The sequence below is a fragment of the Apteryx mantelli genome, chromosome Z (genome assembly GCF_036417845.1).
Source record: "Apteryx mantelli isolate bAptMan1 chromosome Z, bAptMan1.hap1, whole genome shotgun sequence".
Taxonomy (NCBI): Eukaryota; Metazoa; Chordata; class Aves; order Apterygiformes; family Apterygidae; genus Apteryx; species Apteryx mantelli.
The window spans coordinates 27,830,098-27,854,397 of NC_090020.1; the positions used below are offsets into that span (position 1 = coordinate 27,830,098).

At 39.0% G+C, this 24,300-nt stretch overlaps 1 protein-coding gene across 1 annotated transcript in view; it reads right to left on the reverse strand.

Moving 5' to 3' along the window:
• Nucleotides 1-4,694: 4,694 nt before the first annotated feature.
• Nucleotides 4,695-24,300, reverse strand: part of TRPM6 (transient receptor potential cation channel subfamily M member 6) — an 85,646-nt gene continuing 66,040 nt past the window's right edge. Inside the window, exons 32-39 of the mRNA XM_067315243.1 lie at nt 23,709-23,759; nt 21,310-21,375; nt 18,698-18,984; nt 18,350-18,432; nt 16,007-16,212; nt 13,956-14,007; nt 8,276-8,382; nt 4,695-7,316 (exon numbers count right to left, since the gene is read on the reverse strand). Coding sequence (XP_067171344.1) covers nt 7,201-7,316; nt 8,276-8,382; nt 13,956-14,007; nt 16,007-16,212; nt 18,350-18,432; nt 18,698-18,984; nt 21,310-21,375; nt 23,709-23,759 — 968 coding nt within the window. The 3' untranslated portion in view covers nt 4,695-7,200. The remainder of the gene's footprint in view (nt 7,317-8,275; nt 8,383-13,955; nt 14,008-16,006; nt 16,213-18,349; nt 18,433-18,697; nt 18,985-21,309; nt 21,376-23,708; nt 23,760-24,300) is intronic.

The following is a 24,300-nucleotide window of genomic DNA, read 5'->3' on the forward strand; positions in this document are numbered from 1 at the left end:
GACTTGAGCAACTTGATCTAATTGATCAAGCAATTGAACAACTTGATCCCTGCTGTGTGCAGGGAGTTGGACTAGATGACCTTGAAAGGACACTTGTAAATTAATTAGTCTATGATTACATGATTTTTAGGTCAATCCTGGGTCTCATTTGCTGTACAGAGGTCCTCTGAGGTCAACCTGAGATCCTAATACCTGCATGGGATCATTTCAGGTCAACCCAGCTCTCATGTCCTGAGAGGGATCATCCGGGGTCAACCTCAGAGCCAATTAGCTATGCAAGGGGTCATATAAGGTCAACCAGAGTTTTTATTTCATAGCAAGCAGGTCCTTTGAGGTCAACGTAAATCCAGCTAATTTCACAGGGTAATCTGAGGTCTACCTTTAGGTCCAATTACTTGCCCTGAGGTCATTTGAGGGGAAAAAGGCCCTCATATGATGTCCAGGGGTCATTTAAGTTCAACTTGAGATGCAGTTAGTTGCTAGAGATCACTTAAGATCAACAAAGTCCTTTTTTGGTGCCCAGAAGTCATCTGAGGTCAACCTGAGATCCACCTAGTGGCTGAGAGGTCATTTCAGGATAAATGAGCCTGCTTTTGCTGCCTGGGGTCATTCGAGATCAACATGACCAGTTACCTACCTGGGGTCATTTCAGGTCAGCTGCAGCCCTCATTTCCTTCTCAGGGGTTGAGGTCAGCTTGAGATCCAGTTAGAGGCCCAGTGGTCATTTGAGGTTAACACAGCTCTTGTTTGGTGTAAAGAGGTCATGTGAGGTAAATTTGGGAGCAAATTATTTGCACAGGGTCACTTGAGGTCACTCACAGTCCTTTTATCCCTGCTCACAAGGGTCATTTGAGGTCAACTGGAGGACCAATTAACCTATCCAGGAGTCATTTGAGGTCAACATGGAATCAAGATAGGTGCATGGGGACATCTGAGGTCAACCTGACTCTTGTTTGGTACTCAGAATCATCTGAAGTCAGCCTGAGATGCACTTACATGCACATGGGTTATCTAAGATTAATACTTCTCTCATTTGGAGGAGAGGGGTCATTTAAGGTCAAGTTGAGAGCCAGTTAGCGTTCATTTGCAATCAGTGCAGCCCTTGTTTGGTGCCCAGACGTCATTTAAGGTGAACCTGAGATCCAAATACTTGCCTTGGTGATCATTTGAGGTCAACCTACCCCTCATTTGGTGCTTGGGAGGTCATTAGAGGGCCTTCCCAGGGTCATGTGAGGCCTACCTTAAATCCAGTTAGCTGCACAGGGGTCATCTGCGGCCAACTCCAACTCTCATTTGTTGCTCTGAGGTTATCTGAGATTACCTGAACCTCATTTGCTTGCCTTGGTCAGCTGCCACAGGGTCCCTTAAGGTTAGACCCCCATCCTTTACTATTTGATGAAAGCAGTTATTTGAGATCAACCTTGGGTCTTTTTTCCCTCCATTACTATCTTGCAGTCTTATCCTGCCTCTCCATTCTGCTAAGGGTTCCTCATGGGTCAACCTCAGTCCTTCTGTGCTCCTCAGAGACCGTAAGTGGTCATGTTCAGCTCTTGTCTTGTACTCTACAGCTATTTAACCTCAACTGCAGGTCTAATTTGATTGGGGTGTCACTTGAATTCAAATCCTTCTCTAACTGGGTGCAGGCTGGGATACTCTGTAGTCATCTTCCACCTTTATTCTGTCCAGTTGTCAGCTGAGTTCAGTCAGATCCAATCCTTTCACTTTGGTTCAGGTCACTGGTCATCTCAGCTGAAATCCATACTTTTTATTGTGGAAGAGGTTATGCAAGGTTAGCTATTAATCCAGGCTGCTACACAGACATTATCTGAGATTGAATATTCCTCTCATTTCCTGAGCAGGATTTCACAGACTGCCCCAGCTTCATTCTCTGGAGTATTGCAAGGTTAAGCTCAGTGTTGATTTCATGGACCATGTTTGTCCTAGTCCATGTACAATCCCAATTTGCTGTGCAGGCATTTTCAAAGGTCAGGTAATACTTTGATTTCACTGTAGGGGTCAACTGAGGAGAAGTATCTCTCTTTTTCATGATCAGGTAAGGCACTCTCCTCTTGAATCTGGGCCACCTGGGATGCAGTGTTGAACCTAATTCCCACCTCACCACCACACCACAGAATCAACCCCTGAGAAGCTGCTGAGACATCCAATTCCTAAAAGTTCAAGGAAGGAAATCCTTACTGAAAGCTGGGTGCTCAGGTGGGTACCACTGTGGACGTGTCATAGACTTTATTTCTTCTATAGTAATATTATGTTCATTCTGTCACTTTTTTTCCTAATCACAAGCATCAAATACCTGTCCACTGGTAGTGTATGCTGCCTGAATTTTTTACAGTAAATCCCCCAGCATTAGTAGTGGAACAGCCTATCCCCTTTCAACTTGTTTCAATATTAGATGCCTTACAAAAATGTGTTGCGTCTACACAGTGCACACAAATGCTCTGCATTTTAGTAGAGCTTGCCTCACTACAGATCACAGGAGCAAGCTGAAGTTGGCAGTATCTCAGCAGGATGAGAGTTCAGTCAGGAACAGCAGCAGAAAGACTCAGACATCAGAGACTCCTCTCTGCTCCTTACCCTCCTCTTCCTCCTTCTCCTCCTTTTTGCCAGCTGTGGGTATGTTGGACTGGCTGCATGATGTCAAAATCCAAGTCAAGTTTGTTCAATGACAGCCTAAGAAATGGAAGGTTTCAGCCTTCTACCTAAATCCCTGACACAAAGAGCACAGCATATCTTTCTTTATGCAACATTCACTGTTTTTTTCAGGACGGGCTTTTTGTGCTTTTTTTGAATTTTTTTCCCTTAATCTTTAGCATTTTATCACAACTAAACATAACAATCTAAATGAAACCAGTTTATTTTAAAACACTAGTTTATTTGCTCTGTCTGTGCAAACAGAACTAATGCCAGATAGGCAAATGAACAGAGCCTTGCAGCAGCTTATACACTATTCAAATATCAAATAGGAAAGTAGTTTGTGTTTGTTTTAGCTTGAGGTTTTCCTTCTCCAGCAATAATTACCATATATTAGGGGATCAAAGTGTGTTCCAGAATAATTCAAGACATAACAAGTACAGTAAAGAAAAGCTGAAAAGCAATAGCAGTTTTGGTAAAAAGTCTAGCAACAGGGAAAGTATTAACAACTCTGTGGTGCTCAAAGTTCATGTGAAGGCCAGTGTCACTGCAGATAGGCTTTTCTACATTTCTGGGAACCCCTTGTCAATCAAAAAGTGAGATAACCATTAGCATCAACATCCTAAGAATAGAGAACAGATGTAAAAAGTAGCTGATATAAAATAGTATCTTAAACAATGAAGTCAACAGAGTGCCATTAATCCATACCAGTTCTTTGTTTACACCAGTGGCCGCATAGTCATTTCGTATCACAGATCCAGGATTAGGATAAAATTAATACTGTCATATTAAAGTGATCATATTTGTTTTTCTTAAGAGCCTGCAACAGTGATTTGGTTTATTAACTACCAAGTTTTCTAAGACTCAAGTATGCATCTCAACTCTACTAAAAAAAATCCAAAGGTTACTGAACATCTAATAGTTTAAGTTGTACTCAGTAGGGAACATTATAAAGTATGTACTTTCTAGTTTTATGGGAAGAAATTTTTACTTACAGCACAAGTATATACAAATGCACCTGCTACAAGCCTACTGACTCAAGTATAGAAACTAATGTTACTATACTGTTAAAAAAAAAAATTCAGGAGAACTGAAAATCACATTATATATATAGAATTACTGTTTATTATCTTGAGATTAAAAATTCAAATAAAAATAAATCTGCATTATTTTCCATATATAACTTTCACCTGTTTTCCTCACAGCTTGGAAACATACTATTTTGTTCTATACCCATCAAGACCAGAAACATTTTTGAAAATGTGTTTTATTCTTTTGAAACAGGACGAAATAGATTGACAAAACCACACCAAATACAAATCCATTTCTAGAAAACAGAGATCTAATAACCCTTCTGTGTTTATTGCACCAACAATAAAGTCACCCTGAAAATGCTACAACTGACAAAAAGAAAGGAAAAAAGCTGTCCTGAGAATGAGGTTTGCAATGTCTGAATATTTCTTATATGTTTAAGCTAAATCTCCAACACCATATTTGCCAAAATCACATTTTGTTTTGAGCAATCTCAGCTGAATTCTTAAATAACCTTCTTTTAAGTTCACATTAAAATGTGAGTTTGTAAATTCTTTGGTTTCAAATTTTTTCAGAGCTTCTGCATCACCTACTGCCTTACTTTTTTCAGCAAAGTAAGCAGGGCTTTATTCTGAATCCACCAGAAGAATAAATTAAAAAAACTGAAATGTGCGTTCAAGCAAAAACAAATATTGAAAGTAATTATCAGAAAACTATGGCTTGACATGTAGGATTTTCTTTTCCACACTTCTTGTCATGGAACAAGCATGGAGCAGCTGAGCCCTATCCTGCAGATCTCTCATTCCACGTGCACTGTGGTTTCAATTTGAGTCTTACTGCTCTTCCCACTAAGGGCCACTGGTTTGGGGTTTTTTTTTTCATTTTTTCAGCACGCCCAGGCTTCAATCTGTGGTCAGTATTTAGACATCAAGAAACAATTCAAAGAGAGTACAGAATCTGGAGCAAGAAAGACACCAAGATCTCAAAAGAAAAAGAAAATAAAACTTTTCAAATAATTTTCATTACTATTTATTACTGAACTATGACAAAGGTAGGAGTAAAAAAAGATTTTTACACAAATTAGCCAAACTTACAGTTTAGTGAAATGTAAAGCAGCCCTTCCAAAAAAGTGAAAAAATAAGGTGAGGCAAAATTAATTAGCACCCAGAATCACTGGAAATTTTCAACTTAGTATCTCCACACATGGAAAAATTAGTGTGCTGCTACAAGTATATAACAGAACAAATTCAAATGCATCCTTTTCTTGGTTCACTGCATTAATACTTGACACTGAGCAGAGTCAGACATAAAACATGTTTGTGTAAGTTGTATTTTATAACAGACAGTCATCTTGTGAGGACCCCTAATTTGAGGTGAAGGCAGTATGTACCTGGATGGGAACATTACAAAAAGGGATAAGATGAATCTGCACTGATATAAACACTGTACCAGTTCTTGCAAGCATTGCTATGAATTCAGAAGCCACTCACTCTTGAAGGCAACAGGATGGTTGTTAAGAAATGATAATCTGAAGTATGACTTAGTAATATCTTTCTTTGAAACACAAAAAGAAACAAATGGTGCTTAAACCCAATCTGCTGTGGGGCTTATTTTTTGTGCCTAATCTATAATTCCATCCTTTTGATGCAAGAATTTATGGCAATGAGTGAGGAAAACAACACTTTCAGGATAAGACTTAAATAGTCCTTAACTTTAAAGGCATATTGAAGTATCATTTAACTTAAGTGAATTTAAAGGCATGCTAAAAGTTAGATATCTTCCAGAGGAAGTTCTCTCTTTAAAGGATGGGACTAAGTACATCTCTTCCTAAAGACAAATTTTAAGAGAATACTCTTTGGAAGTAGATCCACTATCTTATCAACAAAGGGATCAAAATCCACCAAAATTATGCAGAGATGCAATTAATCACTTTCGCAGACAAGCAAAAACTTGCCAATATCTTGAACTGCTTCAAAAAAAAAAAAAGGGGGGGGGGCGATCATTTTGGCAAAATGAGTACAAACTAATACAAGAGAGGCATTATTTTCCATAAAAAGAATCTTACCAAAATGATTTAAAAAAGCAAGAAGTATCTCTTCAGGATGCTCTTACAAACTGAAGGCATCTCAAGCAAACATACAGCTTATGTCAGTGTCATAATCAATATCACAATCAATACAAAAACTGGGAACATGTAATTTCTAATTCTTATGTATACATAGACATTTTCTAAATATACCAAATGAATGATAAATCATCACAAGTAGTCCCCTTACACATCAAAAATGTACTATCAGTTGTGATGGATTATGATTTTGTTTTGTATTCAAGTATAAAATTTTCTGATGACTTGTATTTCAAGATTAAGTATTTCTCCTGTTAATACAAAAGTACAAATTTTCTTTAATGATAAAAGTGATCTCTAATATAATATAAGTTATATTAGAGATATTTACGCTGAGCAGTTCCTTTAGATCCTGATTCTACAAAGCAAATCGCATATACTAGATTTTTCTATATTGAGAAGTTCTACTGAAATCACAGGATATAAATAGAAACATAGGTGTATACTTTTGCAGCATCTGCATCCAACTTCACCACTGGTAGAAAAAAGTCCTGTGTACAGCCTGACATTGACAATAAGCAGCTAAGTACTAAGCAGAACATACTATTTTTTGTGCTTTTTCAAATCTTGGTTGCAATTTACAACTTAAAGAATTAAAAACATTCTGAAGCTAAAATATTTTAAAGAAAAACAGATCCTGGTTAAAAACGGAATCATGTGCAAGGCTGTTGTTTAGTTCATGTTTGTATTAAAGATGGTGGATTTTTCAGTTCCATCAACTCAAAATGGGAAAGGTCAGAGATACTTGTGGGTCCAACCCTTCATTGTTCGACTTTAATAAAGTCTTGGTATGTGAAAAGAATTCAAGATGAAGCTCCCATAAAATTTTGCAATCTACCTGTTATATCCTTGACTATTGTTTACTTCTCATACACTTTTGGCTTATCACTGCATCAAAATGAAAAATAAAGAGAGAGTAACTTTTCTGCAATTTCTTGGAGAGTCTCCTGTGCACAGGGCAAAAGTGAGCATGGGGTTGAGTGGGCTCTGCATCTAAAAATGAATGGTTTATACATGTGTATACATTTAGTTTTTTTACTAAAGAGTGGAGAAAGAAACACTGAATCCCCTGTGGAAATATGTTGGTTGCAGTCATTTTCCTAAGCAAGCACACTTTGGCATCATTAACCACATTTCCCCAAAAAAGGCACTGATGGAACAGTTCACCCTGCTAAGGGGTGGCCTACTCCTGGCAATTTACTGAACAGTACCAGCAGGACCAGACTGAGAGCATGGGAGAGGGATAACTAGAGAGATGCTTTTGACTCCTTGCCGATAGAGTACGTAGAGGGCAGCGAGATGCTGCACACAGACGTCAACATTTTTTTCTTTCAGACTGACCTGCAGCATTGATAAGGGGGCGGTTTTCGAGCATGCAAACACGTGGACTTTGCTCACAACCGCGTGTTGTACTCCAAGGGCTCATCCCCACCATCAGCTCCTCCTGTCTCTGTTTCTCCTTCAAAGGCTGGACCAAACCTTTCCAGCATGTAGTCATTTCTTCTCAAATCTATGGCAAGAAAATAAATTCGATGACTCAAATAAAGAAACGTTTGAAAAACATGTGTTCCCAGAGCAGAGCATCCAGCCCTGCAGCTGGTGGCAGCCTGTTAGCTGCGTCCAGAAGCTCAGAATTGGCAATGGGGCAAACCAGAGCCAGAGGGATGAGAGCCCTGGAGAGGCCAAAAATGGTGTGATCTGATAGGAATGACCCATGTCTTGCTGTATTCATTCAGTTGATTTTCTCCTCTACAGTCTCTAGCTGCCATAGACACAAGTAATCCAAAAAAATAACACTACAGTTTCTGTTTCAGAATCAAACAGTAATTATTATTCCATGTAGCTACTTAGGGGAAGGAGCTTTCCTCTAGAAAAAATACGTAGGAGGAAATTCATCCAAAATAGCAACATATTTTGGCTTTGAGCCTTTTAAACCTGCATCACAAAAAACAGGGGCACATTCTAACAAAGCTAACATGAACAACAGGCAATCTATTTAAGCAGGAAGAAAGGGCTGCAGTGGATAGGACCCTACCCAAGGGCCAAGAGAGCTGCAGTGAGTTTTTCCCAGGCTAATGCATTGCTAGTTTTTACAGATTTCCTCAGATCTTTAGCTTCTCTTATTCTAAAAATTATTGCTTACGTTAACTGTATTGATTCTCCTGGAAAAATGATCCATCGCTTTGCACAGCAAAGGAAACAATTCAGGGTGTAGAAGCTAACATGCTGACTGCTAACATCAGACCTACATCATCAAATCATAACATGGTTGCTGGGCAAAAGAGTAAGGTGACAGAGAAATATTCTCCTATCCGCCTTCGCTCAGAAAGAATGTGCCAACTATATTTCAGTGTTCATCAGTTCATCAACTCAGTAGAATTTCAGTTCCTGTCTTTCTATCATACTTCAGTCTTCATTATCTTTCATTCAAAAAGTTAGAGATTAAAAATTAATCTTTATTTTGCATACCAGGAAGTTTCAGCTTCCTGCAGCAAGAGTTACAACGGTGCTTTGCAGTGAAGTTTCTTATTGCATCTTCTCCTAGGTTCGCTGGTCCAAATACCATTTTTCCAGATCTGAAAGAAATAATATAAAATAATCAATGAACCCAAAACAAAGCAATTCCAGTATAAAAGGGGAAGAATGTAAGGTTCTAGAAGTAAAGTTCAAAGGCAAATATCTTTATTTTTCTTCAGATTAAAGAGAAATTGTCTCAAGGGTAACTTGTCAGCGGGGTGATGATATTTTCTATTTATTAAATCAGAGTTAAGTTAGCCCTTTGTTTAAAGATAATCAAACCTCAGGGTCCATAACGAGTTTCTTAGCTCAAGGACAAGAAAACTGCCAATTCTGGTAAAGCATTAGCCTAGATATATACCCCACACCTATTTTATCCAGTACTGCATCTCAGAGATGCAGCATAGCCAGGCTGTGACCTGCTCTGGAGAGATACAGGGCAGAACCAGCAGTTCCCACTGAAATGCTTAGCGGAAATTTGGGCATAGTAGCATTCAGAGAGCATATGCCAGAACCTGAATGACTCTGTTGGAAATGTTGTCCATTCTCATCAAGCAACTGGCTTGGTTTTGGTTTTGATAGTGGACATCTGGGAACAAACCAGAGCTAGCAAAGAGGTGAAATTCAGCAGAACTTTTGCTTCATTTAAGAACAGAAAGCCATGTTCCCCAAAGGAAGCAGAGCCCTAGTCATATCAATATGCAGCACAGAAAAAGAATATAGTTCACTGCTGGCAAGCAAGGCTTTAAAATTTATTGGCTTCTTTCTGTGCTCGTTTCTGTGTGTCTGCACTCTGGCCAATTCAGCAACATTACTAAGGGATCCATTTGTGAATGAGTATTGCATATTCTGGATGAAGCCAACACAATTACAAACAGAAGCAGGCTATACCCAGACATGTATTAAAAGTACCACATAATTATAACAGATTCTTAATGTAGTCGGAAAGATCAGTGTTCATTAATTTTAATATTGCTCCACCATTGTTTTCAAGAATTTAATTGACATTCTAGACATCACGGAACACAGCACACAAGAAACGCTTCCAAAGAAACTTTATGAAAGCTAATATTTTATTTTAATGATATGCAGAGTGGAAACAACACATTTTAAAATCTGAAATCAATTATAGCTCTGAGAAGCTATAGAAAAAGATTTTAACTCTCTCAAATCTTCCTGTAATCCACACTCAAAAGATACATTATATCTAAGGAGAACAGTTTGCAAACATGACAAGTTCTCCCCTTTCACATGGGAGAAGTGCAATGATTAGCCAAAACTCATATTGAAAGCTTAATATCTGTCTAATTTCTGGCAGACAGTAAATAGTGTCTGTCTCCTGGTTCTTTCAAGCACAAGTCTAATCAACCTTTACTGCAGATTAGTGCATCAAAACAGATAAGAAGTGGGATATTACTTAAGTGCCATATATACACTTTAAATGACACAATCCTGCATAGTCATTTCTAGCCTTTGGTCTAACCTGGTAAAATGACAGTTAGAATAGAATAAACAAATATTTGCTTGAGCAGGTATAGGAAACCTAACTACTAAGCTACAGAACCGCTCTGATATTCCTTCTTCGATTATTCCATGCAAAGTGCAGCGAATGCCACAGAAAGACAGGCAATTTTCCCATGTTGTTGTGGGACAGGGATCTAACCAGGGATACTGTCTGCAACATATATGAAGTAATCCTTCCTCTCTACCTGGCACTGGTTATGGTTCAAGAGGAGTTTCAATTCAATATTCAATTCAATATTCAATTTTGGAAACTTATTTCAAGAAAGATGGGGATAAATTAGGGAATTAACAAGAATGACCAGCAGTCTAGAAATCAGGACATATACAAAAACTTGAGGGGGTAGCCTAGAAACAGAAGAAAGAAATTGAAGAAGAACATAGGAACTGTTTGAAATTGACTGAAGATTTGTCCTCTCTGTCAACAGAGAAATGTTTCAAGTGGAAAATCAGGAAAAACTTTTTAATAGTAAGGATAGCGCAGTATTGAAAACAGATATTTTGTGAAGGTTTTAGGACCACCATCCCTGGAAGTCCTCAAGAGCTGGCCATATAGGACCTGTAAGGCCTGACACAGGAATGACTTGGTGCAGAAAAAGAATCAGCTGAGTCCTTAAGGTCCCTTCTAACCTTATACACATTCTACAAATGAGGTTACTCTCCTGGTTATTCATGGTCTCTCCAAGGAGAGAAAATTACTGAGCCCCACTTTCCTGCATCCTGAGCAGGTACATTTATACGAGCTACCAGGTTAAAAAAAAAAAAAAAAAAAAAAAAGCCCATTCCTCCTTTTGTGCAGATCCTTATCTAACAGTAAATGCTCTAATAAGAAATGCTCAATAAATGCCTACCAGATTGGGCCTGGCTGTCTGTCAGGGATATATTAATATATAGTGTGTTGGTGCAGAGTTCTCCTCACAATCAAGACAGAGCTGCGAATGCTCAAAGCAAAAAATGAGGCATCTACAAAACTTTGTTGATGGAAGGTGGGAACTTCATAGCAATGGACGGTAGGGACTTCATGCATCCACCTTTCTCAGGGCGCACCCAAGCTATTTCACCTATATCTTTTTGCAAACTGAGCGTCCAGTTCTGCTGTTTCAGTTTTGCAGGTTTCTAGGCTAGCAGCATAGTTCATGCAGAGGTTTTTTTCTATTGGCAGCATTTCAACTGTCATTGTTTGGCTGAAATTGCACAGCTTAGTATAACTTCAAAACATATGCTAAATGAGCAGCTTGAGGGGACAAGGTCTCCACTCATTGCTACGACCTTCAGCCCATCACTGTCTGCTTGAGAGCTTTAAAAAGGGAGAATGAAAGATCTAGCACCTCTGACTCCTCCTTTTCACATGTTTGTAGTGAGTTTTTTGCCTGCTAGGGCCCTTTTCTTCACCTCTCTCAGCAGGCCTAATGCATCAGTTCTTTCTAATTTGAAACTTGGCCCACAATTCTCATCATCTGCTCTACAGACATCCTGCACCTTGCATCTGTGAAAGCTTTACCAGCACAGACTTTGTTGTGGATTTGGCAAGTGCTACACACTGAAAAGAGTATTACTTATGAAGCAAGTCTTCCCAACGTTTGGGCAGTACAGGAGTCTGCAGGGATTGCAATGTGTCATGACCCTGCTGCTGTACCTTGACTACTTCTGCTTTTACAGGAAATCTTTTGGTGAACATTTTACCTGCATCTTTTTTTCCCACTTCATTCATCCTATTAACTGTACATGACCAGATCTTCAATCAGTATTAAATATCCATGAAGTCGCACTGATTTACACCAGCCTGGGATCTGTCTGAGCATCTACAGCATCAGGCATACTTTCCAAGCAGATCTGTTATTTTTATCTTGGTACTATATATAAAACCAAGATATAATGCCTCACTATCACAGATATAGAGGTCACATTTTGCCTTTAAAAACTCCATTCCAAGACGGCATGTGGAATGCGTGAAAGAAAAGACTTATTACAAGATAATGACATGAGCTACTAAATCAATGGAATTACAGAAACAAAACATAAATAATGTAATTACAAGTAGTGCTAAAATTTGTATCAGCTCTGTCAGTCAGATGTCATCTACTCTCTTCCAGGCTTCTAAGAGAATGTGAGCTCAAAGCAACTTTTGAGGCAGCACACAGGTTTTGATGAAGTATGTTATTTACAAATGAAAACATAAAACAGATCTTGATACTGCTAGAAACGTTTCCCCTCTGACGGAGTGAAGGTTAGAGCAAAGAATGTGCATTTACATTATTATTATTTTAGAAAGAGTGTCTTAGAATTGGGTATCTGCTAGTTCCTTACAGAATCCATCTGCAGTTTCACTGTCTTATTCCTTCAGATCCCTGAATCAAAACAATATAGTTTCACAACTTACTGTTCTGAAGATTTCCCAGAACATAAGAAAATCAAGCTGGTTTGATTAATTAATCAACATTTGCTCTTTAACTAAGACTTGACTGTACTGCAGATGATAGAAACAAAACAACAAGAAGTTTTGAAAAAAGAATCTGCAGGATCAAATTTTAGTAAGCATGACAAAATTATTTAATGACAAAAATAATCCAGAAGGATGCTAACAAACACACCCTTCAAGATAACATGGGTAAATATTATTCCTATTTTAGAGAGGATAAGCTGAGTTGCCATGAGAATTACTGTGGTCCAATGATTGTGGCCACAGTCTTCAGTAATAACTCACCAACAATTTATTTAGGTTACATATTGCTTCCACTGAAGTAAAAAATCCACTTGAATAGCAGTGAGCCAGACCTTTATTCATCTGTAGCAATACTTTAAAAATGTTTACTCAGATCTATGCGGTGAACAACTATATAATTGATCTCTCTGCCTCTCTCTCCTAAGCTGTCCTTGTGCTTCTGTCAAGATCCTATGACCTACTTAGGGCAAAGACTTTGTCACTGTGAAGTGTTCAGCATATTTTTGATGTTGCTTTCAGAATAAATATTATATGGCCAACACACCTGCATTCATAATTAAACATTCATGCAACATTAATACAGTCATTTATTACTAATCTGATTAATGAAATATTAACAATGGTTCCAGAACTAAGAGCTTGCTTCCAAAATGGACTTGTTGTGAGTTCCGAGCAAGTCATCTAGTATTTCTACCATTAATTCCTCCTTGCATTAAATCAGATTATTCACATTTATATCTTCTTTCCTGTTCAGCTGAGAAACCCCTTTCATCAGATGACACGATCTTAGCGAGGGGGAGCCCAGCTGAGCACACACCAGCTGGCAAGACATGTGGGTCTAGGAAGACCCCTCATAGAGGAGCACCCTACAGGGTAGCATTCCTCGATGTCATGGCCTCTCCTCTGCTCCATATCTGATCTGCAGGTCAGCTCATAGCAACACGATTGAGGAGAAGCTCACAGCCCTGTCTCAGAGAGCCTCAGGCACACGGTCACAGGGAGGGAAAGGGGCCATGGCAAGTCATGAAGGGCAAGGAGGCATGGCCAGGGGTGTATCCAGGAGCCAGCTGTGTTTGTCGCATACTCTAGAAGTGAGAATCAGTGGGACTGTTTTACTTATTGCACACAGCTGCGACCTCTGCCTAGATACTAGCCCTGATTCTGCAATTTAATGCATGAAGGCAGACTACTACTTCTGTGCAGTGTCGCTGATTTTTGTGACCTGCAGTGCATGATTAAATATCTCCTTGTCATGGCTCTAAGTCTGTAAGGTGCAGTAGGCTTAAATGCACCATTAGAACCTACTGGAAAGATCAGAAATCCAGAGCCTTACGTGTATGGCCCTCTCCTCACCTCCTTAGGCCATGTGGCCCTATATACTCAGTGAAGCAGCACCCCACCAGGTGGGGGAAACAGAACTACATTAAAGTCACTAATGAACTCCTTAGGTGCATATTTACTAAGAGAGTTATGGAGTTCAGTCTCCCACTCCTGCTCTCCCTGGAAAACTCATGCGCTCCCAGCCCAGCAACGTAAGACTCTCCCCACCTTTCATATACCTCTCACCAGATGTGGGAGCTGGGGCACATGCAGCTCCCCAAATCCAAAATATATTGAATGTTGCAGAATGTCTGAAGTGAATGATAATTTCATCAGAGAGAAACTTACTTCTTGTCTTCAGGTTTAATCACAGATGGATCAGTAAGGTTTTCCCCAACACCTACAATAAAATCAACAGTGTGTGTTATAATGGACAGTAGTAACACTCTCACAACCTGGTACTTAAAAATATGTAATTATCCATTTTCTTTGTAGATCATAAAATGTCACAGTTAGAGTTGTCAGGAGTTAAAAAGAACATGATAATACTACAAAAAAACTGTTAACTACAGGCAAATATTTAGAGTTCTCATTATAGTCCTGACTTCAGCTGCTTTGTGGTTTATTTCTGTGCAGACTGAAGACTTATGCAAGTAATTGTAACCACTAAAAATTATGCTGAAGCTGAAATAACTAAGTAAAATGTAACCAAGACTAACACTTTTATTTAAGCTGGAATAGAGTTATTAATCAGGTGTAAATTCCTACTGATTTCAATGGATCTACTCCAGATATAGGTTCTCCTCAAAGTACAAAGCATGAGACATAACTCATTATTCAGCCATATTATGAGCAAATGTTTAGATCTGTTATCCTTTTCTCTTCTGAGTGGTCACAGAAGTGGATTAAATATGCAACTGCAGTGAATGCTTATACATATTTTGCAGTTCGCCCCAAACTGATGGCATACTTCCATTTTACCAGAAAACTCTTTCCTTTTATGTGGGGAAATGATTGTTTTTCGACTAAAGAATGAAGTCTATGAGCATATGATATGCAATTATTTTTATTTCCATAGGCCACTGATGATGAGCTTATGTTCTGCAATGGACACCAGTAAAGATTGTGGAAACAGCATTTTGTAACTGCAATACTCCCAAATCCACTCCTTTCAATAAGGGTCATTTCAGTTGAGGCAAATTAGACAAAATACAGTGTATGTGTATAAGATGGTTATAGTATAATATAATAACTTTTGTTTGAAAGAGATTAGTCCTATTAAAACTCCAAGAGGAGCAGCTTTGGACTTTTCCTAAACTCCAGATTAGAGAATAAGGGGTCTACTACAAGATAAACATGAGAGCAAAACTAGAGCAGATGCAAAAGAAGTCTGCAAAGATTTTAGTCCATTTCCTGTTTGAGATGAAAACTGAAGTCCAGTCTTGATGTGATTTACACAGATGTTTAACTTTTCCACATTTGAGCCAACACAGTTGGTCTGGAACTGTCAGGAGTTGTACAATAAACCCAAGCAAATTTAAGACAAATTCCAGCAAGCTATGGTGAAGACACACTTTTTCTGCATTTTTTAAATGTGCAGCTACAACCAAATGAAGGCAAGGATAGAATTATAGGTTTATTTTGCATAATAAGCATGTCTTTTTGTAATTCACAGCTTCTGAATGCTGTAAAATGTAAATATGTTAAGTCTCTGTCTACTCATACACATTTCCCTTGACAGAAATGACAAACAATGGTGTTTATACTGTTTGATGGGTGCTGTTCATCTTCTGAACATTGTCAACTGTTTTATCTCTTTAAAATATGCCATGTTCCCACTTACACATGTACTGTAAAGAGATCACATGCTCTTTGAAGGAGCCACCAGACTTTGCGAATAGTATTCAGGTTTGCAGCTTATGTAAACTGCTTACAGATTTATTAATAAGAAAAATAAAAAAAAACAGATAATAGTTCTCAGTATTCTGACAGATACACACACATACATATACACGCAGTTGTGCATATATAATATACAAGGGTACGCTTGAACCTATGTATTACCTATATATCTTAATATATATATAAATACTTTAACTGTGGAGTGGTTTTTTGGAGCTGGTTGAAATGTTCCTGCATGCTTTAACTGCCTGCTACTTGTCCATGCTGCCTAGATGTATTGGAGGCCACATTATTTTCCCGTTACACCTACATTAATCCAACATGGCTCTGTGAATGCTCATTTACCAATGTCACACGAAAGACATCCAGGGGTTGCTTGAGATTTTCCACTATGTGAGTGAGAAGCGAATTTCGCCCATTCCTCAGTATTAAATTCTCTTTTGAGAGAAGTGCTTTCTTTGGGTTTCGTGATAAAGCGGTTCCATGCTAGCAGTTACCTTGCAAATCCAGGACAAGGAGTTCCCCACGGGTATACACATAGGTCCAATGGGAGAAGGCCAGCATCACCTCTTCCAGCAAGCTGCTGGGAGTGATCTCGTCTCCGTTGTTGTTGTTGTATTTCCGAAACTCGCCAGTCATGTACTTCTCAATGGTCAGCCACTGGTTGGCTGAATGGCAGTAGATGAGGAAAACTTCCAGGAACCTGCAGATATAAATGCCATCTATCAGGAGTTGGCACGGTAACGAACATCCTCACAGTTAGAGCACAGCATGATGCAAAGCAAATATACCAAAAAGGCGGGCATGCCTTCCCTGGCTGGAGCATTTTCAACAGCAGGAGGTAACAAATGATAGATATCAGAAAAGCCTTCTGGGTTTGATAACACTCAGAACAAAGCACTTCCTCAGAAGCTATAGTTTATGGACAAACAACAAAATCTGATTTACTTCAGCCAGCCTATAAACTGGCTATATGAATTCTCTTATGTTAATTGAATAAAAAGCAATTCTTGCTCAAGGGCTAAGGAACAGCATCACCAAGAAGTTTATTTTGCCATCAGATCTACCTATAAAGACAAAGTTCAGAGCTACTTACCTTCCTCTTAAAAGGTTGATAATATTATTTTGGCAAGTGGAAGCAGTTATATAAACTATTCACTATCCATGATAATTGACTCAAACCATTATATACAAAACTCAGTGGAATCACTAGAAAAATCATGTGAAAGAGTAGTCAGTGACTAAGTTTTCTGTCAGATGTCTCCCTTTTCCCCCCATCTTCTGCAGAGGGAAAGAAACAAACTTCTGTCTGTAGTGCTATAATGGGAAACTACTGTGCTCCTACCTGGGAAATTATGGCTTCCATTCAAATGGGAAGAGAGGGGAAGCAAGGCTTCTTGGAAACGAATCCCTCAAAAACATCCATTAAAACACATCTCACTGTATCCCAAAATCTTCAGTACTAGTACTGAAGACAGAAAGTACCAAACCAGTCTGTACCATCTCTCTTAAAGAAGAAAATAGGTAATTAAAGTGAATATCTTTAAACAATTGCTTAATGAGGAGGAGAAATGAGGAATTCCAGCTTCCAGTGGATTATTGTCCTAAATTCTCTCACCCCTTTTCACCTTCTGTGACATCCGTACCAGGCAACACATGCTGCGCCTTAAGCACATATCAGTTGGCCATCCACTGAGCAGGCGTTGTTCAGCCAACTAATTGCTACCAACGCAAACGCATAACAGCTCAGTTCATCTTGCTTGTTCCCAAACAGTGACTTGAATTTGGGGTCTCTCTTTCTTCACTATTTTGCTGTCAAATCCATGCCCACTAAGACAAGGGAAAGTATGTTATCAAAGTAGGATTGTTCCATTTCAGTAGAGCAGATTTAAAAAGAGACAATTCTAGAGACAGTTTATGGGAACGGGAGAGAAAAAGGTAACCAGCAGGAAAGTGTCTACTGATACAGGTAAGAAATACAGGTCCTAGCACTTTTTAAGACAGATCTCCTTATCTCCCCTAAAGATGTGATTAAGTTCTCATAATGTGAAAAGACATTTTACCCTGATGAAATTTTCAAGTCTTTTATGAGCTGAAGGCCCAATGTTTCTTATCATGGTCTATAAAGTCCCTTGCAAAAGAAACAGCAAAACTTTATTGTAAGTACTCAATACCCAAATTATGATCTGTTTTACCAAATGAATACAGACATGTATGAACATATTCAAAATATGGTGATATAAGGGATGCTTTAGAAATAGACTGTGTGCAGGGCAATGGCTTGCTTCTCAAAATGTACATATTTTAGTTTAATCAGCTCCTAATCAAAAGCTTTATCATTATTCAAATAATATGAAAGACATGGATATTTCTCTCTCATATATTATAAACATATATATACACATATATGTATACAAATATATGATTGAAATGCACTTAAAAGGCATTATCAGTCTGCTTTGGCTAATGCCAACCCTCTAATACACCAAATTTCCCCACCCACTTCCTCAGATATCTTCCCTTCTTCAGCCACATACTCAAATATTATCTACCAGATAATTCCTCCTGTAAAAACACAGGCATCAGAAAACAGACTTCGAGAAACAGGCAATAAACCTTATTTTTTAAGTCACTTGCTGAAAACTTCTTTTCAGTAACAGTCTCTTGTTTAAGCCACCGCCATTACTGTTATCTTCCATTCTGATTTATCTCTATGAACCTAGGTATATAACAAGACTGTCTAAGGAGCAGCTATTTCGACCCACTGTGGAAAGGAGGCTGTGTTAAATCTGAGATAGAGCTGAGAGGAGAAACCTGATACTTAAAGACAGTTTTCCTACCTTGGAGTATATGGAATGGTATGAGGCTTCACTTGATTGAAGGTATAGATTAACTTCTGGGCAGCCCTTTGCTGTTGTATCTCCTAAATAAAAGCATACTAGAAACATTACTCACACGCTATCATGTAGAAAGATAGCATGAATTGCCAAAAAACAAAAAAGAATTCAGCTGATTGTTTGCATATTGTGTACAAATGGGAGATAGATATTCTTCAAAATCATTTTCCTTTCCAAAGAGTAATATCAAACCACAGGTCAAGCATGCTGAAGGCATTACCAGTATAACCAGTATAACTTTTAAGACATGTCAAACTAGACCAGGCAGCGTCTCTTAAGGTTTGAACTCACCCTCAGGCAGAGATGTAGCACTGTGCCATCATGAAAGATCTTTTGCCAGGTCTGAACCACCTCTGGCAGAAAAGATTTCACAATAAAGACTTGTCCCAACTTTAATACATCATTCTCAGACCAAGTACAAACGACTTTCATGGCTCTCCGCAGACCCCCATCCATCTCCTCCCGCGATAAGACTTGGATCATTGCAGCGATACCACGCTGGGACCAAGAAGACATGCTTTTGTCGAGGTTCATAGGTGAACTCTCTTCTAGCCGATAGACCGTCACTTCTTCTCCAGCTGAAAATACAGAGTTTTGTTGGTAAAACTCACCCATCACAGAAGCAGGAGATAATTGCATTTTGATTTGGCATCTTAAAACCACATACCACTTCACAGTCCTGTGTAAGCCACACTTGAAGAGCGAGCTTTTTTATCATTATTGTTCATTTGTATGAAAACCACCCATATCCAAATTTACACTGCTTATTATATATATTCCACTTAAGATCTACTGTGATAACATAAGCTCCAAAGAGCTCGTATCAAGCCTCTAAACAGAGATCAATTTAAGAACTCATGCACTCTTCCACATATGCAAATCCCTTTGATATTCTGGTCTATGTAAAACAGTCTCCTCTGCCATAGTTTTTAAGTATTTAAGGATGACTGGACTTTAAAAATACATGTTTTTAAAGGTTTATCATTTTATCTCCACTGGATGAACTTAAATCTAAGTATCCTTAGTATGGCTCCCTTTGTTTCTTCGTTTATGTGGAAGAAAAATGTTTATTAAGACTTGTTTTAAGTTAATCATGATTGATGGAACACACACAGTACTGTAATTGTGCTTAATTAAACAAACTAGTAAAGAAGTCAAACAAGTAGATAAATATGTTATCTACTCCAAAATTAAAGGCCTGGAGATTGCCACGTTCTTCAGCAGTCAGCTGAGTTATGTCAAAAGTAATGATTTGGCCATGATGAGCAAGGGAAGTTAGAATCCGAACTGAAAAGGGCACAATCTTTCCTTGGTATTTAAAGTTCTGTCTTAGAGAGCAATCCAAGGAGAACAAGTTAAAGCAAATGAACAGAAAGTTTTCAGTTTGCCATTTTAAAGTAAGATTTGTCTTTTTCCCAGAAATTCCAGTGTTACTTGTAGTGCACAAAATTTCAGAAGTTCTGCTCCCACTAACAACACTTCTGAAAGCAGAACAAATCTGGTGAGCTTTATAATTCAGTGACAGTCTGTCTCCCTATGTAGCTGTAATAGCATTCCTCTCTTGCAGTGCAAGTGGAACACCTTCCTGTTGCCATCATCTGTAAGCTACTTTCTGTAAGCAGAAAGTAGACTTTTTTTAAACCTGGCTCTCCTTCTTGTAACTCACATTATTTGCAATGTTAATTCATAAGAAATAGGTATTCACTGGCAAGTGTGACGAGGTAACTGCATCTGCTAGTGGCAAAGAATGGCATAAGAAAAGACAAACTGGATCCAGAGAGAAATAAGTAGATTTCTACCCCCAAGTCATCAGTTAGCACAAATGTAGGTCCTGCTTAACGTGAGACTTTAATGTTAATTTAAAATAAAGCAATGGAAAGCGACATAAAAATAAGACACTTGAACAAGGATATAAAAACCAGGTACATTTCTTAGCGTTATATCAATTCTTCATTTTATTATCTTTTGATAATTTGATACCTAAAAAGGTGTCTCCCAGGATCTTCAGAGATTTGAATGTTCAGTATGCTCACAGCTGTATTAATTATCTGCAGTAATCAGCTTCCAAGAAATCCTATGAAGTATCGGCAATTAGCTGCTGTGAGACAAAATATTCTACCCACTGAAAAAAAGGTTCCTAGATCTCAAGTGTCTAGACGCAGAGCTCCTGCTGCTGTAAGCCAATACAGCACACTAATTTCAAATCTCTTCCAAATGATCACATGTATTACTCCCTGCCATTCTTCAATTGCAGCACAGTTCTATTTTCCTTGGCAAATTACAAGGCTTCTGCACCAGGTACAGGAGTACTGCCCTTTCAGCCAGCATCTGGTTTTCCTCTTGAGATGTCCTGCACATATAATGTGCGCGCGCGCGCACGTGCATGTGTGTGTGTTTGTGTGAGAGAATATAAATATATATTACATTATATCACATTAATAGGGGAATCTTATTGCTGTCTGCAACTAACTAATGAGAGGTTATAGAGAAGATGAAGCTAAACTCTTCTCAAAGGTGCACAGTAATCACATGAGTGCCAACAGACCCAACCTGTGACAAGGGAAACTCAAATTAATATTATGAAAAAAAAAATTCCCAGTGAAGGTAGTCAAATACTGGAACAGGTTGTCCAGAGAAGCTGTGGAATCCCTGTTCACAGAGATATTCAAAATTGAACTGGACAAACTCTCAGCAACTCAATCTAAATTGGCCGTACAGGGAGCTGAACTAGATGACCTCCAGAATTCCCTCCTAACCTAAATTATTCTGACTCTATCCCAGTTCATTTCTTTTAGAAAAGAATTTTAATTTAATTTACTGAAATTAATCCAATGTCACTAATGCAGTCTTTAAAAAAAAAAATCATGGATAAAGCAGAAAACAACCAGAAAGTTGCTACTCACCAAAGAGCTGGACTGGTGTAAACGGTATGGTGTGAGCAAGTCTCATTAAGTTGTTTCTTTCAACAGCTGCAAACAAGACAGATATCTCTACTGTACTGAGTAAACATCAACCTGGCTGAGTTTCAAAAACATCCGACATTGCTTTATTGCAGCATACAAAGCCAAGTAAACTGCAACATGATCCTAGTCAGCATTTTAGAAATTCTACCCAGCCAGCAGCATCCTTTCGTACACCCAAGGTATCTCACAAGCATCAACTGCCACTGTTTCCCCTGTTCCCAGAAAATGGGTTGTGCTCCTTGCCTCTCTGGGACTGGCCCCTTGCACCCTGGTGAGAAGAGCTCCTTCTGCCATGCTTCATCCTCCCCTTCCACTAAGGGCTGCGGCTGCTGCTTCCTCCTCCTGCCAGCTCCAGGGTAGCAATATTCGAATTGTGCTAAGATGATGTACTGGCCCCAGCTGCCCTTGCTGGCCGTCTCTGTCAGGCTCAGAAGTGCCTGGGGTTTTAGCAAGGCACTGCAGGGAAATCCAAGATCGCCCTGCACAGAGTGCAGCTTCTTCATCTGGTCTCCGTGCCAGACCACACCAGTAGCATTATTATCCCACCCGAATTGGGGGCCTATTTCTCAGATAAACACCTTCAGAACTCCTCAGCCCCAACCAAATGTTTATGGATTTGTCTTCATAATGTGTAGGATATCAGGAAGCAGGAGAAGGTGTCAGATAAGCCTCAAAGGGGTTAAGATTAAAATAAGGAGGCAACCAAGGTGCTACAATGCTGGGCACCTAATTTCCCTATTGGATGGCTGAGGGCACAACTAGCGTCCAAAGCAGGAAGCAACCCATAGCTGAGCTCTGTTTCTCTGCAGAGCAACCAAATAGTCCTGACTGCAAACTCTTCTGGAGTTTGGGTAGTCCCTGTCCTTCTTTTCAAAACTACTTCCTTGAGCAGAAAGGAATTAGAGATTGAGTAGCCCAGATGGAGAGAGCAAGGGGGACCATGACTCTCCAATCCATGAATTAGGGTCCTCAGCTGAGAAGACTGGTGTTCCAGACTCTGATTCAAGGCTTGTTTACAATCTCTATATTCCAAATTTGACAGAGGTTGGTTAACATGCCTAAATAGTCCTTCAAGCATGGACTAAAAAACCAGGGTTGTCCTTTGAAGCCTTGGGAGGAACATGCTCTAGTCAGCAAATTACTGCATACTAGGGAAAAGGAAGTGAACAAGGGGACCCCATCTACGTTCCCCTCCCGCCAGGCTTCACAAGAAAGCTGTGAGACCACTGCTATCCGTCAGACCAGGCCAGGACTCACTCCAGACCCTTAAGAAGCGATGTGAAGTAGACTTGCACAAGCCACTAAACTCAGGGCAAAAGTCAAGTTCTTTTGGGTATGCAGAGAGGCAGAACTGTAGCTGCCTGTGAAACGTTATAGCAAAAATAAAGCATATTTTTAATATAAGTGGTATATAGTGCAGGATTTTAGGACAAAAGTTTTGGGCTTAGCTGATTAAATTCTATCCCAGTCTTTTTGAGAAACGAAAACCTATACCAGAAACCTCCCAAAGCCTTTATTTTGTCAGCTCACAATGGAAACGATCCTCATCTATGCTAAAAATCCTAACTAATCTAAAAGAGCATGCATGAATAGAACTCAATTCATCATTGCAGCAATCCCACCAAGTGAGAGAAATTACTCTTGTACACTGACTACAAACGAGGAGGTGTTATTCACAGTGAAAATAGCGTAGTTTTTTGAACTTCAGGTGGCTGCTAACGCTTCTGGTTTACCCTAGGCTTCCCTTGAAAGCAGCCCAAGTCATGCAGGCAATAGAGACATCTACTGGCAAGCTCTGCACAGTTCTCCTCTGGGAAAAACAAAAATTCAGTTTCCTTTGGAGGAAACTCTGCACATACTCAAGGACAGTGGGCAATTAGTATCCAAATGATTTATTCCCTGCCTGACTTCCATGAGTTCATAGGTTCTCCATTCATAAACACAGATTAAGTAGTACAGGACAAATAAATCAAAGAAGCCAACTCCAGAAAGCATGAAGGAGGTGTGAGGGGAAGCAACAGCTATAAACAAATGAGTGCATCTCCCACCCCCACAGGAATCAGAGCTCCCTTCCTTCTTTCCACTGGTATTTTGAAAGCTCTTATGTACATTCTGCCCAGGATTTGCCAAAAATACCTGAAATGGAGCAATTAGCAGCAAGAAAATAATTCACAGTTTCCTCAGTGCCGTGTTGGGCATGAATTAATAAACAACCTTCTTTGCAATGGGCAATTGTGCAACTCTTCAAAGTGAAAATCACAAAGGATGACAGAGAAAGGAGTAATGCTCTTTTTAATTTGTTAAATTACTCAGCTATCATTCTGATGCCTCCTGCTTACCTGAGTAATGATGGTGCAGATCTTGAGATGTTTTCAAGCAGGCGAAGATATCTGAAATAATGTTTAAAGGATCATTACGTTAATTATTATAGCAGAGATAAATGCATGATTTCGAATTCCTTCCATTCCAGAGTTTGTCATGAAACAGATTAATCAGAATTACTGCCTGAGCATTCTGAAGAGAGAATTACTAATAGGCTTTAACTATGTTATAATATACAGTATATTGGCACATCTCATCATCAATGTAATATAAGCAGATGACTTATTTATTCAGGGAAATGGTGAGAAACTAGTGATATTAACCTCAAGGACATGTAGTTTTTCTGAGCAAATTACACCTCTGGGATATTAAAAGCACTTTGCTGTCCATCATGCTTCACAGCCTCCCAAAGGCATGATTTTTCCAACTTCATCCTCAGTCATTAAGCATTCCATTAACTATACTATCACACCAAAGTTATAATAATAGTGGCCCATTAACCCATGACATCTAAAATGCTGTTAAAATATAAACAGGCAAATAATCTGTGTGGTTACATGATGTTAAAGAGGCACGGCCAGATCAAATTTGGTCCAAAAAGCTTTGTTT